The sequence below is a fragment of the Camellia sinensis genome, chromosome 5 (genome assembly GCF_055761805.1).
Source record: "Camellia sinensis isolate YWXY chromosome 5, ASM5576180v1, whole genome shotgun sequence".
In the NCBI taxonomy this organism is placed as follows: Eukaryota; Viridiplantae; Streptophyta; class Magnoliopsida; order Ericales; family Theaceae; genus Camellia; species Camellia sinensis.
In genome coordinates this window covers 160,161,460-160,180,784 of record NC_138965.1, presented here as the reverse complement: position 1 = coordinate 160,180,784, position 19,325 = coordinate 160,161,460, and the positions used below count along the sequence as shown (strand labels likewise).

The window sequence follows — 19,325 nt, the reverse complement described above, 5'->3', positions numbered from 1 at the left end:
ACCATAAAGAAAGCAATTATATAAAGAAAAACAAACAATCACTGATAGAACATTTATTGTAAAAGAAGGGTAGTGTTGTTAGATAATCCCTGGAGAAGTTATTAGCGTTGAACAATACAAAATTGTAAAGCAACTGGCAGAATAAAAAATTTATTAAAAAAAAAAACAAATTAGTGAACCATAATGAAAGCAATTATATAAAGATACTATTTCTATTTTTTATTTTTATAATATATGCGATAAGATTTTTACATAGTGGGGTTGCATCGTTAGTGTATTTTAATTTTTTATATAATGGGGTTAATCAAGTGAAAAATCTTTTATGTTACAATATGTTTGGTTGGTAAAAATAAAAGAAAAATATTGTGAATCCTAAACCAAAAAAGAAGTCTGTACCTCTCACATGATGATGAGGGCATCAATTATCACTTAGATTGAACTTTTATATGGTCGAAAAAATAAAAAATTCAAAAAACATGAGACTAAAACCCATATCATAATGTATATATGTTTTTTATTATTATTATTATTATTATTATTATTATTATTTGTAATTTAGATTGAACTTTCATATGGTGGTTTTTATAAATAAATTTGCCATAAAAATATGAGTCTAAAATCCACATCATGATGTATATATATATATATATATTCTATTTGTAATTTAGATTGAACTTTATTTGGTGAGAAAAATGAAAAAAGTTTTTCATAAAAATATAAGCCTAAAATCCACATTGCCAAGTTTAGCTATTTTAAATAAGTACACACTTTTTATTTTTTTATCTTTTTTCCATCACATCATCTCTCTACTTTTCTGCACATCTTTTCGTAAAAAGACAAAAAGTGCACTTATTTAGGTCATCCCAAACAAAACATATTACATGTTTTATTTTTTAAAATTTAGATTGAACTTTTATATGGTTGATTTTTTTTTTAAAAAAATAATAAAAATATGAGCGTAAAATCCACATCATAATGTATACATTTTTTTGTTGTTTTATTTGTAATTTAGATTGAACTTTTATATAGTGGAAAAAATGAAGAAAAAAATCATTAAAATATGAGCATACAATCCACATTATAATGTATAATTTATATACATTTCTTTTTTTTTTCTTTTTTTTTATTTGTTATTTTTTTAATCAACAAGATCAACAAAATGGAAATGTGGTTTTTTATTAGTTCTAAACAGCTAATTAATGAACATAAAAAAATAAATAATAAATAAATACAATTTTTTTACTAAACAATTACAAAATTTATACTTTAAAAAAAAAACAAAAAAACAAAAAAGAAACACTAATAGAACACTTACAGGAGAAGAAAATTGATGGTGTTAAACAATCCCTTGAAAAGTTATTAGTTTTAAATAGCACAAAATTGCAAAGCAACCTACAAAAAATATAATAATCCGACAACAGTCATCCCCCCCCCCCCAAAAAAAAATAGGACCTACAAAATTCTCACATGGTGATGGGGCATTAATTATCACTTAGGTTGAACTTTTATATGGTGGGGAAAATGGAAAAAGCAAATTCATAAAAATATGGGTCTAAAATCCAGATCATAATGAAACAATACTGTATACATATTTTTATTTTTTTTTTATTTTTTGTAATTTAGATTGAACTTTTAAATGGTGGGAAAAATGAAAAAAAAAATCATAAAAATATGAGCGTGAAATCCACATCATAATGCATACAATTTTTTTTTTTATTATTATTATTTATAATTTAGATTGAACTTTTATATGGTAGAAAAAAATGAAAAAAATTCATGAAATTATGAGCTTAAAGTTCACATTATAATGCATACATTTATATATATATATATATATTTTTTATTTGTTATTTTTTTTAATCAACATGATCAACAAAATGGAAATGTGAATTTTCCATTCGGAAAGTATAAGTTCTAAATTGCTTAATAATATAAATAATAAATAATAAATAAATACCATTTTTTTTACTAAACAATTACAAAGTTTATACTTTAAAAAAATAAATAAACAAACAAAGAACACTTACCGTAGAAGAAGGTTGATGGTGCTAAACAACCCTTCAAAAATTTATTAGTTCTAAATAGTATAAAGTTATAAAGTAATCTGCAAAAAAAAATAATAGCCCGACAACAGGTCATCCCAATACATGTCTTTTAGATATTTTGCATGATGTACATGTGTTGGCACAGACTGAACCCAATTATGGTCTTTTGTAAGTTAAATCTGAAGTCACTTAGAGGTGATTGCATATGTTAGACATTGTGTGAGATCAAAGCAATCTGGAAAAAATAAATTTATACTAATAATGAACAAAATTAAACTATAATTATAAATTAAAGACTCTTAAACACTTAAAGAATTTATATGGAAAAAAAAAAGTAACTAAACAAAATTTCAATCATTGAGAATATAAAAATTAATGAGTTTTAGATCATTTACTTTCAAAGAGGAATAATAATATTGTTTGAATTTTCTTTGTCATAATAGCATAGATAACAATTTTGTTTTGTACTTTCTTTGAAAGAGAAAATTATAAAAAGAGAGAAGAAACTAAAAAGTAGAGAGAAAGAAACCAAAAAGTTTTTTTTTTAAAAATTGTCAAACTAATGGAGAGATTGAGAGATGGTTGGTTGATTATTGCTTGGGTGGCAGAGAAACTGTAGGAACGTGGTGAGGAAATGGGTTTTTTTTTTTTTTTCTTTAATTCTTCTTGAAGTTGAGTATTAAGTAGCTACTTATGAAAATGAGCAAAAGTGGCTTTTTTTTTTTTTTTAGAGGGTGGGAAGGGTAAATCACCTAAATTCCGTTGCTTGGGTGGCAGAGAAACTGTAGGAACGTGGTGAGAAAATGGATAGTTTTTTTTGTTTTTTTTTTTCTTTAAATTCTTCTTGAAGCTGAGTATTAAGTAGCTGTTTAGGAAAATGAGCAAACGTGGGTGTGTTTTTTTATTTTATTTTTTTTGTTGGTAAATCACCTAAATTCTAAGTGGCAAGAGTTTCAAGAGATCAAATTTAAGATTCACTTAATATAATAGTATAGATAGATAGTATAGATGATTTTTTTTTTTTTTGTCACCGAACATTTTATATTAAGAAGTTTTTTAGTACGTTATATTGGAGCATTACATTAGAGTGCTACGTTTAGAAAAAGTATACTAAGAAGTTTTCAACAAATTTACATTTATCTCTCAATACATAACATACGCGTTTATGTTTAATCGTTTATGTAATTCATACTAAAATGTGACATTTGAGTCTATAAGAAAAAAGAAAAAACCAAATAATTTATAAAATTACTATTTGAGATTGATTAGCACACACTAATGTTTAGTTATAAGAAACTAGTATATATCATCACTAAATATATACATAGTTTGGCCTTGTCAAGGGTTTGTAAAAGGAAAGAATGCAACCGTTTAAATGGCAGCAGCAAAAACAAAAAAAACATAAAAAACAAAAATGGTAACAAGAAGCAACCCATTGTCAAAAGGGTCACCCGTCGTGATTTTGACCAATAGTAATCCTATATAAATATTGTAAGATTTATTGATGTATTTAAAAAGAAAAATGCCTAACACCCCCAGTGGGGGTCACTGGGGATTGTTTTTCATTGGCCCAAAAATTGTTTTTCTTTTTTTTTTTTTGTTTTCAGCCAATGGGGGGTGACACCTCACTGGGAGTTGTCAATGGGAGTCACCCCACTGGGTTTTGTAGCATGGCCCATTTAAAAAATCAATATAAAACTTATAAGTATTTAAATTCACATAATGGGGCAACATAAAAATTATAAGTATTTAAATTCACATAATGGGACTAGTGGATAATTAATCCCAAATGTATATACCTAGAAATGCACAGTTTTTAATACATCTTGTGTAGCATTAATATTTTAATGGAGGATAAAATTAGGGTAATACGCCAATAAATTTTAAAATAGTAACTTGTGCACTATTTAGTCCTATATTTTATCTTGTAGACTAATAAGTCTCGTTTTATATAAAATTACATATTTGACCGTGATGTTAGAGCGTGATATGTGTAATATGTGGGTAATTTAGGAATTGAACAATGCTGTAATTACATTAGTACCCCAAGACCTTACTATAGCTTGTTTTAGTTTTCCAGCTTTTACGATCTTCAGGGAAGAGATGAATATGGGAAAAAGTATATTCCCAATGTTAATACAGAGAAATGGGGTTTCTATGATGTTGTTGGATTTGGTAATGTTATCTCGTCATTATGGGTGGTTGAAACCCTAGGAATACGAATCGTGTTTTGGTTTAATTAAATTGGTGTAATTGAATTGATTGACATTGGCGATGGGTTTTCGATGAGTGTAGTTCCTCAGTGTTTGAAAGGCAGCGTTGGATTTGTTCCGTAATGGCATTAGGTATGAGGTTCTTTTGATTTACAAGGCATTTTTTTTTTTTTTTTTTTTCAGAATGTGTTTGTCTGTGTGTTATTATTATTATTTGTGTTTTTGGGGTAAATGGTATCTGAGAGGGAAATTTGTAATTGGGCCAAGCTAAAGGCCTCTTTGTAAGTTGGGCCGCATAAATGGGCCAGGGTAAAGGGATGACATAGCTCGGTCTTTGAGCTAACGAGTTGGACCCAGGCGAAGTTGGACCGAGCTAAACATCGCGCATAGTAGCACCGAGCTAAGGCTGTCACTGGGCACGGTTCGATAAGTCTGAAGTAAATAGCTCAGTTGGAGTATGCCCAACCGAGGTACGAGCGGTGAAGGAAAGACCCGAGCTAGGCAGAGCTCGGTCTAACCTGCCACTTGAGCGTGGCAGTACTAGCTTAGTCGTTTGGTCATACCACCGAGCTAGAACCATCTCACTTGGTTTATGCAGTGAGGGGGTGTGAAAGGATAAGCATTATCTTTTAGGAGTGTAATTCCTAGGAGGACTCTACATGGAGGAATAAGAGTCCTACTAGGATTATACTATGCGGAACCTACAAAAGCTCACAATATCACTTATGTAGAGGTATCACAACTTTGATTCTCGAATACACAGAGCTTTTGTCTATTTGTCTATTTTGCTAACTTAAGCATCGGAGAGGTATCCGGCACACACTCGCCGGCTAGCTCACATTTGTGTTTTCAGGGAGTAAAACGACAACGTTTGGAGGAGCGCAGACTTGGTCAACAGGATTATACGAAAACATTATTTCGTGCTCGTACAATTGGCGCCGTCTGTGGGAATTCCAAAAAGAACAAAACCTCTTGATCGAGTTTTCTTCTCTAGTTGGAAGTAACAGCGCACAATGAAGACTTGCCGCAATCTGCCATTGATGGGCAAACCCCGAAGGGGGGTGGGAGGCGCGAAGGTCTGCCCTCTATCCCTTCCATGGCGAATTTAGAGCCCCAACGACAGAACCCCCGGAGGGATGCAAGGGGGAGGCGGGCTAACAGCCCCCGTCGCTCTTAAAGTCCTGAACGATACAGGCGGAGATTGGACCCTCAAGTCCTGGAGGATCGCATAAAGAAACAGGACGAGTTAATAAAGAAGATGACGGCAGACATGGAGTCAATGAAGCGCCAAATAAAAGGAAAATAGGTAGCGACAAGAGAGGGACGCAAAGGCAACACGCCTCTCGCCACTCGGAAGATCGTGGTAGGCATACCGCACCATCGTAAGCAGAGAGTAGGAGCCTCAGAACATGCGACACTCAATCAAGGACTTCCAGGACTCGTTACTCCAGGTCTGAGAGAATGAGAACAGAGAGGTCATATACTGAGGGAAGCACCTATTGCCCCTCGCACAAGCACCAGACGTCATCTAGGCACACAGAGTTGCCCAGATCATTTGACTTGCGAACTGTGCTTGAAGAAAGGGCACGATGGAAGAAAGATACCAGGGCACGCGACCCGCGCAGAGTTTCAGCCCTTCAGCGGTTGGCCCCTCGGATGCATGGGAGCGTCGAGGTAGGAATGCCAATACCGTGCCTTGTTTACGAACCAACGGACAAAGCAGTAGCAAGGTTGCAGAGCTCACCGTTCATTCCAACAATAGAGAATGCACCATTACCCTTAGATTTCCACCAGCCCCAATTCACTACTTATGAGGGGAAGTAGGACCCCTACATACACTTGAGCCATTTTTACCAGGTTATGGCCGTGTATTGGCGAAACGAGGCTCTAATGTGTATCATCTTTCCTTCCAGCCTTGGTGACCTGGGTTTAGCGTGGTTTGAAAGGTTGCCAGAAGATAGCATAGCTTCATGGGCGCAACTAGCAGAGGCATTTGTGACCAGATTCAGAGCGAACACCAAGACACCAGTGAAGATTGACCAGCTTCTCTCTATAGACATGGACGAGAAAGAAACATTAAGGTCTTATAATAACTGGTATTGGGAGACTTTTAATCAGATTGGAGATTGCCCTACAAACCTAGCTATCGCACAGTACAAACGAGGTTTGCCAGCTGACAATAAGTTGAGGGATTTAATGACAATGACGCGGCCCCTTACTATAGAAGCCCTAATGAAGAGAGTGCACCAACACATCCGGGTAGATAAAGATAGGGCGCGCACCGAGGAAGAGTCTGGCACAACAGTGATACCAGACAAAAAGTTTTTGGCCTGAGTTAACACGATTGACAAGTAGAATTGATTGTGCAAAAGTCTTTGCCCGACTGGGGGGCAATTAGGAAGGTTAACAGGATTGGCCAACTCTTTCTAACAAGTCTTTGCCCGACTAGGGGGCAATCAAGAAGCTTGGCAAGATTGGCCAGTATTTAGCTTTTCTACAGCCGAGATTAGGATCTACGCTGAAGAAGGTTGGCAGGAATAACCAACTTTGAGCTCTCTTAAGCCAAGATCAAGATTTAGGCTGAAGAGGTTGGCTGGAAAAACCAACAGTTACTTCTCCTAAGCTAAGATAAGGATCTGGGCTGCAGGACGTTTGACATGAATAACCAAATACTTCACTCAAGGTTGGTAGGAATAACTAACTTTGAGCTCTCTTCAGCCAAGATCAGGATCTAGGCTGAAGACGTTGGCTGGAAAAACTAACACTTACTTCTCCTAAGCCGAGATAAGGATCTGGGCTGCTGGAAGTTTGGCCGGAATAACCAAACACTTCGCTCTAGGTTGGTAGGAATAACCAACTTTGAGCTCTCTTCAGCCAAGATCAGAATCTAGGCTGAAGAGGTTGGCTGGAAAAACCAACACTTCTCTTAAGCCAAGATAAGGATCTAGGCTGCAGGACGTTTGACAGGAATAACCAAACACTTTACTCAAGGTTGGCAGGAATAACCAACTTTGAGCTCTCTTCAGCCAAGATCAGGATCTAGGCTGAAGAGGTTGGCTGGAAAAACCAACACTTACTTCTTCTAAGCCGAGATAAGGATCTGGGCTGCAGGAGGTTTGGCCGGAATAAACCAAACACTTTACTCAGAGTTGGCCGGGATAACCAACTTTGAGCTCTCTTCAGCCAAGATTAGGATCCAGGCTGAAGAGGTTGGTTGGAATAACCAACTTTTAGTACTCTTCAGCCGAGATAAGGATCTAGGCTAAAGAGTGGTTGGCTGGAATAACCAACTTTTAGTACTCTTCAGCTGAGATAAGGATCTAGGTTAAAGAGTGGTTGGCTAGAATGGCAAAACAGATTACAAGGTTAAGACCGAGATAGGTATCTCGGCCAGAAAATGTTATACTTCATGCATTTATGGTAAGAGAAACAAGCATATAGTTAACCGAACAAACAGTTGAACAAAAGAAGATTTCATTGAAAATTCAAAATCAAAGGTACAAAAGATGGGGCCTCAGCCCGGTTACATATTCTTTGCAATGAAGTAAAAAGAAGAAAATATGGGATCAAGCAAAAAGGTCGTCAAGATCCGCATCCAAATCAACTCGAAGCCCGATTTCAGCAGGTAGCTCGGTCACATTTTCAACCAAGTCTTCCATTGGAGGCTCCACTCGAGCTGACTGAACAGCGGGATCATTGACGACGGCCAGGGCATTGTTGGGCTCTGATGCTTCTTCTTCTTTCTCAACTTGAAGAAATTTTTGTTGAATGGCGTTAGCATACTCCACCATGTAGCTCGAGATAAAGTAATGAGGGGGATTCTGGAAAACCTTGGTCTCATCCCCTTGACCGAGCTTCAAGATCGCTGCCTTCCACCCATATTTGAATAATATACCCTTAGTAGCTTTGCACTACAGGATATAGGTGGCTTCACCTTCTTTATAACCGCGGTTTTCTGCGTCCTCCATCTTCTTCTCAAGCTCCGTTATCTCGGCGTTCTTCTTTTTCTCTACTTTAGCAAGCTCGTGCAGATAATGGTCCTTCAGCTTGGTCAAGGCCTTTTGTTTGTCCGCCTCCGCCGAATCTACTAGCCTAGTGAGTCTGGCGACCTCTGATTGCAGCTCGGTCATTTTTTGCTTAGCTTCGTTTAGCTCGGCCATCTTGTTATCGGCCTCAGCTACGGCCAGCCTTGTCGTCTTGTGCAGTTCCAGCACACGCTTATGCGCAATGTGAAAATTCTGCATGGCCTGCGAAAGAAGAGAAAGCGAATGAGTAAAAACCGAGCAAACAGATAGTGTAAAATGAAAGACGATTAGGATTACTTACCAGGACCATTGACTTCGTCGCCGACCGGATGGCCTTTAGCTCGGTCAAATGGTCATGATGTTCCATGTCAAGGAGCAAGCACACATTTTTGGCTAGGTTAAAGGCAAGTGTATGATCTTTGTCTGCTACAACCGAATCTGTGTTCTGTATAGCTTAGTTCTTAAAAGTGAGTTTTGGGGCCCAATCAGAAGATTTAGCCTGGTCGGAACGTTCGGGCTCTGGGCTGGCGAAGTGATTTGCGGAAGCATGATTTCATCCTCGTCAACAAAGCGTGGCTCGGTTGTGGAAGTTCGAGCGCGCTTGCTGGGCCGAGATGATGACGACTGGGCAGTTAAAAACGCTACTACGGCCTCTTGTGTTTGGCCGACTTGTGGTATCTCGGGTTGATTTATTTCGGTGATAAGTGCTCTAACTGCCCTCTTCTTGGCCATTTCTTGCTCTTTTGTGAGTTTCGGTGATAAGTGCTCTGATAGCTCGGTTCTTAAAAGTGAGTTTTGGGGCCCAATTAGAAGATTTAGCCCGGTCGGAACGTTCGGGCACTGGGCTGGGCGAAGTGATTTGCGGAAGCACAGTTTCATCCTCGTCAACAAGGCGTGGCTCGTTATGGAAGTCCGAGTGCGCTTGCTGGGCCGAGATGATGATAACTGGGCAGTTGGAAGCGCTACCATGGCCTCTTGTGTTTGGCCGGCTTGTGATACCTCGGGTTGGTTTGTTTCGGTGATAAGTGCTCTAACTGCCCTCTTCTTGGCCATTTCTTGCTCTTCTGTTAATGGAATGAGGTTGATTTGTGGAAGGGTTGGATCAGGTTCTAGTGATGGCTTTAGAAAGAAATTTGTCACCTGGTCTTCCTCGTGTTGCTGTATCTGTATGTCACTTCGAAATTGAGTAGATCGGCCCAATTTCTATCACGATATCGAAGCGCTGCACGGAGTGCGTCGAGATTGAAGTAACTGTACTGCGACTTCATATGGTTCAAGTCTGCATAAAAGAAAAAGGCCAACGGTTAGCACGACACAAAAATTATCTCGGTCAAGAAAAGAAAGCACAAACTAAGTCGAGGTATTTATACTGGCTACTCCTTTATTCCAGTTAATTTGGTCGCCCGGGATCTGGGCTTCCTGGTCTTCGAAGTTGCCTGAGACCCAGAAAAAGTCATCATCATTTATGTCTTTGTCCGGTGTCTTCTTCATTATTTTCTCTCGGCGACGTCTTATTCTTACATAGTATACCCAACCATCTTCGTTTTGGCCTAATGAGTATTGGTGGAATAACTCTGTTAAACCGAGATTAAGGCCAAGCCGACGGTTTAGCTCGGCGATGCCATTTATTATTCTGTATGAATTGATACTGAGCTGGGTTGGGCAAAGTCTTGTTTGTCGAAGGAATTCACAAAGCAGAGGCTGAACGGGAAAACGAAGGCCAGCCTCTACAATGGAAATGACGTTGAAAGGGACGAAGCTTGGTTTTCCCCAGGGAATGGTGTCTAGTTCGGCTAGTGAGAGGTGGACATCATCAGGAATTTGGTAATCCTTTCGGAATTCGGCTATGGCCCCTGGAGAGTTCACTAAAAATCGATACTTCCCCATGTGACCTTAAATTATGTATAATTTAGCTCAGCGTTTGAGATGACCTTCGGTATCTCGTTTGAGCGTGCAAAAGTGTGCCTGGCCAACCTAAGTCAGTTTGCAAAGTGAAAAGGAAAAGTGTTAAGCACAGATGGTTGGGCCGTGCTAAAAATAACAAAGGCAAAATAAATGGAATCTTAGCTCGGCTACGTGGGATACTATTTGTTCTTAGCCCGGTTGGAGCGGAGGACTTTAGCTCGGTTAAGTGGAACGAGAGGTACGTAACCTGGTAAAAGCCTAGGGTACAGCATTCTTGGTTCGGTTTTGATTAAGTCAAAGAGCTGGTTTGGTCCTAAGTGTTAGCCCGGTCATTAGCTAAGGCTTCCTAGTTCGGTAGTGTGCCCACCTAATAGTTCCCTAGCTCGGCTAAGTGAAATAGAAGGTCCTTAGACCTATTGAAACTTAATCTAGTTCGGCTGGGTGCACACCTTAAGTATAAATAGGTTCCTAGTTCGGTTAAAGTGTTATTTTGGATCAAAAGCGTCATTTTTTCAGATTGGTTATGAATCCAGTGGATCTATTACATGGTTCTTGGAATAAAGTGGTCATTTTCCATGAAGACTACAAAGTGTTTTGAGAAACATATATATTATCCTATGTATTACAGTACAAATGCAGAATGAATGAAAAGAAATAGAGGATTAAGCTACTTACGGATTGAAGATGGAAGGATGCAGATCTAAAACCACGCAAATGGTGATGAAAACGCAAGCTTCGCAAGTACTGAGGTTACAAAAATGGAGGCTCAAGCAGAAGAGAGAGAGATAATGAATAGCGATATGTTTTGTTTGAAGAATAGGGTTTTGTTTTGTGTAAAGAGAGTGAAAAATGCAGGACTGTTCAAAATTCGCGAGGTACGAAGTCGGCGTCGACAGCTATACTCAACCAATAAGGGCCTGCCACGTGTCCATGGAATAGAAAGCGATTCAGTTACAGTGACTGAAAAGACGTTTTGACCGGACAGATTATTAGCCCGATATGAATTTAGCTCGGTTGAAGGCCACTTTTTAGCTCGGCAGGTAGAAGAGTAATCTCAATCATGCTGCGCAGATGGAATTAAGGGGCAATTGAGAAAGAAATTTATAATTGGGCCGAGCTAAAGGCCTCTTTGTAAGTTGGGCCGCATAAATGGGCCGAGGTAAAGGGATGACATAGCTCGGTCTTTGAGCTAACAAGTTGGACCCAGGCGAAGTTGGACCGAGCTAAACATCGCACATAGTAGCGCCGAGCTAAGGCCGTCACTGGGCACGGTTCGATCAGTCTAAAGTAAATAGCTCAGTTGCAGTATGCCCAACCGAGGTACGAGCGGTGAAGGAAAGACCCGAGCTAGGCAGAGCTCAGTCTAACCTGCCACTTGAGCGTGGCAGTACTAGCTCGGTCGTTTGGTCATACCACCGAGCTAGAACCATCTCACTTGATTTATGCAGTGAGGGGGGTATGAAAGGATAAGCATTATCTTTCAGGAGTGTGATTCCTAGGAGGACTCTACATGGAGGAATAAGAGTCCTACTAGGATTGTGTTATGTGGAACCTATAAAAGCTCACAACATCACCTATGTAGAGGTACCACAACTTTGATTCTCGAATACACAGAGCTTTTGTCTATTTGTCTATTTTGTTGACTTAGGCATCGGAGAGATATCCGGCACACACCCGCCGGCTAGCTCACGTTTGTGTTTTCAGGGAGTAAAGCGACGATGTTTGGAGGAGCGCAGACTTGGTTAATAGGATTATACGAGAACATTATTTCGTGCTCGTACAGTATCTGTGCCGATGTTGTTAGTATGGGTAAACATTTATGTTTGCATATATTTTGGAGTGGAAATGTATGATTGCAGCATGATATTGATATAGGATAGGCTGCGATGTTCGGTTGAGGTTGGGTAGGGTAGTCTACGATGATGATAGGGTTTGAGTTTGTGTATATAGTAATGTATACGAAATGTTGAATGATGGTGTAATGGGGGGTGGTGTTGTGTAGAATATGTTGGAGTGTGTCATGAACAAATTGTAGTGGTTTTGTGTTGGGGGATTAAATAAATTTTGTGTTGCATTAAAAATGCGTGGTGTGTCCCCTTTTTTTGTGTGTGTGTGTGTGTGTGTATGTTGGTGTTCGAGTGCAATGTGATAAAGGTTTGAGGGTAAGTAATGGGTGGGGTATTGATAATGGGAAGTATGTTGTGGTTGGTAATTAGTTGTTGATTGGCGTGCTCTGTGGTCGATGTTAATGTAAGTAAGTGGTTGTAACATCATACGTCGGTTACAGAGGTGTATCTGGGCTTCTATAAGGGTTGGTTCCTATAATTTTGTTTTTCTAAGTTCAGTAGTGTAATATGCAAGTGTTTGACCGTGCAACTAGTGTTGTGTAGAATATCTTGGAGTGTGTCGTGAGCATGTTGAAGTGGTTGTGTGCTGGGGGTTTGAATAAATTTTGTGTTCTATTAAAAATGTGTGGTTTGTCCTCTTTTTTTTTTTTTTTTTTTTTGTGTGTGTGTGTGTATTTTGTTGTTTGAGTGCAATGTGAGAAAGGTTTGAGGGTAAGCAATGGGTGGGGTGTTGATAATGGGAAGTATGTTGTGGTTGGTAAGTTGTTGAATGGCATGCTTTATGGTCGATGTTAATGTAAGTAGTTGTAACATCAAACGTTAGTTAAACAGAGATGTTCGGGCTTCCGTAAGTGTTGGTTTTGTAATTTGGTTTGTTTGATTTCAGTGGTGCAATATGCAAATGTTGGACTTTGTAATTTGGTAAGTGTGAATGGAATTCTCGTAGTGTGAATGAGTGTAGTGTTAGTAGCTACATGTGTGTTTTGGTCCCATTGGGTAGGATGCTCTATTAATGTTGTTATGGTGTCGGGTAGCGTGTGCGTGTGTTGATGTCTGGGGTGAGTAAGTGGTAAAAATGCGTTTGGGACAAGACGTTGGTAGGCGTCGCGTATGTGAGTATGATATTTAGTCATGTGAGTGTGTGAAATTGTTGTGTACTCGTTGTTGGAATTAGTTTTGGATGTGAAGTTATAATAACCCACTAGGCATTGTTTGTTGTTATAATGTTATCATCGTTTCACGGAATGAAACATTGACGAAATTTTACGAGGTGACATGGGTAATGCCATTGTTGGTGGACTAATTTTATTACTTGGCTCCTAAATACGCAAATGGTCCTATTTTTTGTGTGGAAAATAACATTTCATGTAATGACATTTGCGTGATGGCATGTACATTGTTGTTGCAAAATTATCGTGGTTTGTGGACTGATGTGTTTATGTGGCAAATGTTGCAGGTAGTGTTGGACGACATTCCGAGAAACGTAATAATGGAAGGTAGAAAGGCCAGGTCAAACGTATCAGTGCAGACGTCTACAAGAATAACAGTGAAGAGACAGTCACAATTGTCGTTCAAGAAGAGTAAAGTAGTCGGAGGAAGTGTGCGAAAACATGTGATTGATCCATCAATGTTGATGTATCGGTCCAATGTCAGGGGAGTGATAAACACTGTGCTGGAATTGGAATTAGGAGAAGGACATATCAAACAATTGCATAAACACCTACCACAAAACAAAAACAAAATACATAACAACCTCCCATAAAAAAAATATAAAAAAATAATACATAACATCACCTCAACAAACCAAAAAAAAAAAAAAAAAAACCCATAAAACGAAGAGAATATCTTGACATACAACCGCGCAATGCAACACCAACGTCGGAAAATCAACGTGTAACCAACAAGCTCCTATTAACGCACAACTGATTCCACACTTTACATAAACCCTAACGTCAACAATACCAAATGGAAATGTTAAAAATTGCCTTCCACATTGATACCCAAACATCAGTTAACAAAATTCTCCAAAATTAGCCTACAACAATACGAAATGGAAATGTTAAAACTTGCCTTCCACTTTGATACCCAAACATCATTTAACGAAATCTTCCAAAATCTGCCACAATGGGTAAAAATATAAACTCTATCCACACCTTACCAATTTAAAATATTCCTTACTAACAAAATAAGACCAAATGGTGCATAAGAAAAAACACAACACTAGAGGTTGTTTGGGATGTCTTAAATAAGTGCACTTTTTGACTTTTTAAACTAAAAAGTTGAGAAAAAAAAGATGGATGGTTGGGATAACTTTTTGTCTTGGGTTAATTACACTAATAGTCCATATAGCTTGAGACTTGTGTCACTTTAGTCCCTGACTTTTCAATTGTGACACATATGATCATGAATTTTGAATCTTGTTTCAAATAAGGACAATTGAAAATACCATTAGATTTTTCAAGGGTAAAATCGTCAATTTGAAAAAATATAAACTAATTTGACAAAAATAAATGTCAAAAAAATATTTTTAATTTTTTTAAAATTATTTTTATCCACCAATGATAAAATTATGTAAAATTAATAAAAATTACATGATTAATTTTTTAAAATTAATTTTACATGATCACCATCCAAACACATAATAAAAATTAATTTGGCAAAAAAAAAATAAATGTCTAAAAGATTTATCAATTTTACATAATTTTATTTTTAATTGGTAGAAATAATTTTTAAAAATTCAAAAATATTTGTTTGACATTTATTTTTGTCAAATTAGTTTATATTTTATCAAATTGACAATTTTACCCTTGAAAAGTCTAATTATATATTCAATTGTCCTTATTTGGAACAAGATTCAAAATTCAGGATCAAATATGTCATAATTGAAAAATCAGGGACCAAAGTGACACAAGCCCCAAACTATAGGGACTATTTGTGTAATTTGCCCTTTTGTCTTTTTACAAAAAAATGTGTATTAAAAAATTGTATAAATTAGTGTATAAGAGAAGCTTTTTGGCGAGTAGGCAGTACAATGGCAACATTGTGCAGAGTAGTGTATAGGAGATGCTTGCTTTCTTTTCGGGCATTGAATTGAACGGTGTTGTTCGGCCCGTGGGGGCCCACCATGGGTTCGATTTTACTAATTGAATCCGTTGAATGTGTAGAACTTGTCGAGTACTATAGACTTATAAAAAATCACGTTGATCGGATATCGATAACTATCCGATCGGATTAGTTTTTTATCAACCGTTAGCTATAACACCATCCATTTTTTTATACAAAACTAATTTGATCATGTAATTAGCAATATTCGATCAATGTGATTTTTTCCAAACATATAGTACTCGACGAGTTCTACACATTAAACGGTTCAGATTATCAAAACGGGATCCGTGATGGGCCCCCACGGGCTGAACAACACCGTCTTATTTGTGCACCCGCCTATTCCCTTTGTCCAACCGAAGTCAACTAAAGTACAACTCGCATGAGAAGTGAGTTGTCTTTTTTTTGTGTAAAATTAATTTTTTAATATTTTTTTTGTAAATAATGATAACTTTTTAATTTTTTATTAATTTGTTGACTTTTTAACTTTTTTGAAAGATACCAAACCAACCTTAAATGGAGTAACATTCCATAATTTGGGATTTACCAGTAATTTTTCCATAAAATCATTCTACAACTTTTATATTATTTTGTTTAAGTTTTTTAACAAAATATCTTTTAGTGCTTCCGTTTTTTGATAATAATTATTTATTTATTTATTTATTTTTTTGGTGCTTATAATAATATTTTTGGATCACATTTCTCATTTTCATTTTATAGAGACTTCAGACTCACCTTTGGTCTGGGCCTTGTGCTTCCATAAAATTATTCAGAACAATTGGACCCATAAATATGGCTTCCGCCCAACTTGTCAAATTAGGCCCGAAAGATCCATATTTGATCAGAAGCCCAACCAGTGAAATTCACTATTTTGTTGTGAACTAAGGTGGTCTTCGGCAAATTCCTTCGTTTGGTCCTCAAAATTCATCATTTTTCAATTTTAGGAAATATTCGAGGAATATTATTTGTTGTTGCTAATGAGTTCATGTTTGCTCTACACGCTACCTTGCATCATTATCAAATAATTAATAAATTACATTACCAAAATTATTAGCGGAATGTCGAAATCAATGATAAGTGAAACTCAAAAACCTAATCAGTGTGTTTGGTTTAAGTTTTTTGGATTAAAGTTTTTGAAAATTGAATTTTTTAGTTTTCGTGTTTTTTGTTTTTAGTGCAAATTTTTAAAATTTTAAACATTTTTTTAAAAAAATTTTTAGATGTACTTTACTTAGATGTATCTAAAAAATAAAAAAAAATTATGAAAAAATATTTTAAAAAATTAATAAATACATAAAAATATAAAAAATGTATTGAATTCTCTTATTTATTTATTTATTTATTTTTGTATTTTGGTATTTAGTGAATTTTAAAAAAAAAAAATTCACAATTTTTTTACTTTTTAAGTATATTTATGTTAAGTATTTCTAAAAAGTAAAAAAAAATTACTTAAAATATTTTTAAAAATTCAGAAAAAAAAGAAAAACTAGAAAGTAAAATTTTCTGAAAGTGTTTTTGAAAAAAATGAAACCATGCAAAGTGATAATACAACCAACACCATCTCTTTCCTTCTTAAAGAGGTCCTTTTCTATGACAATGTCATCTGGTATTCACACATATGATATTTCTCTGTCCGATACAGATCCTCTCCATCTTTTATCATATGCTAACCCAAAATGCTTTTGTACGTAGTCATAACTTCATGTGTTGTCTAGGTCTTGATCTTCTATAGCTCCTCAAATTCTCAAAGCGTAAGGGAAAAAAAAATGGAATACCTCAGCATCGGTTGAAAAGATCAAGACCCAAATAGGGAGGTGATATACTTTTTGATTTTTTATGAAAAGATGTGCAGAAAAATAGAGAGGTAATATCTTTTAGTTTATGTCAAATAGTGCTTAAATATTGTTTGTAATTGTGATGTATTAATCAAGGGTAAATTACAAATGCACCGCTTGAGATTTGTTTAAAATACAGATTGTCCTCTTTGGTTATAAAAATTACAAATACGTTATTGTCAGAATTTTTTATTTAATAGAATTAACAGAAAAAATAAAATTTCTAAGTACTTTTCTATACAACAATAAAATTATTTAAATTGTTAATTGAAATATATTTTTGACATCATTAAAAACTATTAATTAAATTGATAATTTATTAATAAAAGGGCTCATTTATTATGCAATAAAAAACTTGAAGAAGCGAAATGTAACTTCTAAAATAACAGAGGACAATTTGTATTTTAAATAAATTTCAAAGAGTATATTTATAATTTACCCATTAATCAACAAAAAGCCCCAAATGAAATGGGGTGAAATTGACTTTGTATCTCAATTAGTTCACTAACAGATATCCACTTATCCATCTAGAGCTTCCTAGATCTATTGATACGTGTTAAATTTTTATTTTTTCTATATTGATATGCTTCGGTATATCAGTTGGAATGTGATTTTATTTTTCCTATATTGATACATTCCGGTATACTAATTGGAATAAAAATCACATGAATATAAGCAAGTTTAATTTGGAGATTTGAAAAGAAAAAAAAAATGGAGATAAAATGAAACAATAAATTGTCAAAATTGTAGGGTTTTTTTTGGGGGAAAAAAAAATGAATGACACCAAAGGGAAAGCCTTATTTAATTTCTCCTCTATGTTATTTCGTTGTATAAAAAAAAAATAAAAAAAAATAAATAAATAAAATAAAATCATTTTATGATGAATAATTGCACATTAAATTTAATAATCTATGATGTGTAGTGTCTCGAATATAATTAAATATTAGTTATACCTATTTTTGTGACCCATTTGTAATGGGGACCTCTGACGCTTGGGCACTAAAATAGAATATTGATGGTTACCAACAACTTACATGGTTCATGGTTAATAAGCTTAGACAAAAAACCCATCATATGAAAATGAAATATTGATGATAACCGACAACATCGCTTGTCCAATAACTCCTACTTTGGACTAAAATTATTTTTTAATAATGATGTGATAATTAAATTATAAAAATTAAATTAAATTTACTTATCATTTGACGTGATATTTTACATGTCAAATAATAAATAAATTTAATACAAAAAAATTAATCATTGTCACATTATTATTTTTATTATAATAATATTTTACTCAACAAATTTTAAAAAATAAACGGTTCTAATTATTAAAATCAACTCCAAAATGGATGAGATTACCTTGTAAACTCTTGCAACTCACTAGAAAGTTAGTAGGTCAAATTTTCCTATCTATATATGAGTCTTATTCCGTATAATTTTAATTGGATTCTTTTTCTTTCTTTGACACATAACATGCAGAGGACAAAAATATCATGTATACACGATGTGTGGTGGATCTTACATTATTTTCACCTCTTAGTGGATTTATTTAAAAGGGATTTTAACTTGTCATGGTGCTATTAAAATAGATAAGCTGATTTTTCATTAAAGAGGTTATTCATACTATCAATTTTGTATTATATATGTTGGATACTAATTTGACATATTTATTTATTATGTTATCATGTTGTGTTATAATTGAATTTTATGTCAAAAAATGTTCAATCCTAATTTGGTATTTAAAAACTTTACCTCTAAGGTCCCGTTTGTTTTCAAAGATAAAATGAAGAGGATTTATAATGAGGGGATTGGCGAGGGGATTGATAGTGAGAGGAATAAGTAAAATTGTGTTTGTTTTGATGATAGTTGTTAATGTAGAAATTGTTAAATTATTTTTATATAAAATAATAAAACAAATAAAAAATACAAAACATTAAACATTAATGTTAAAAAAAAAAAAATTCTCAATATGTACAAAATAAAAAAAATTTCTAATCCCCTCACTATTTTTCTATTATCACCTCTACCTCCTTCATCCTAATCCCCTTCTAACTTCCATCTTAATCCATTCCTCCATCCTAATCCCTTCCCAAATTCTACAAACAAACACAATACTAAATGACCCGACCTTCATCCTAATCTCATCCCATCCATTACACCCAAAACAAACGGGCCTAAATGTGATCTGGTTAAAGAGGAAAGAGGAGAGGGATAGGATTGCCTCATGTCCGTTTTGTGCAATCCATAGTGAGAAAATGTACGAGAGAAAGAAAAAGAATGAGGTGAACAGAGAAAAAGAAAAAGAAAATGAATAGAGAAAGTGGTGAAGAATATCACATTGGCTAGATTG

The 19,325-nt window shown here is 35.4% G+C and overlaps 1 protein-coding gene across 1 annotated transcript; it reads left to right on the top strand.

The window, feature by feature from the left end:
* Positions 1-6,118: 6,118 nt before the first annotated feature.
* LOC145791821 (uncharacterized) lies at positions 6,119-6,592 on the top strand. Its single transcript, XM_082872264.1, has one exon. The coding sequence runs from the start codon at positions 6,119-6,121 to the stop codon at positions 6,590-6,592; it is 474 nt and encodes a 157-aa protein (XP_082728390.1).
* The last annotated feature ends 12,733 nt before the right edge of the window (positions 6,593-19,325 follow it).

What these genes read in the sequence shown, in the direction of transcription:
- LOC145791821 (XM_082872264.1), top strand. Translation starts at nt 6,119, where the DNA reads ATGGCCGTGTATTGGCGAAACGAGGCTCTAATGTGTATCATCTTTCCT.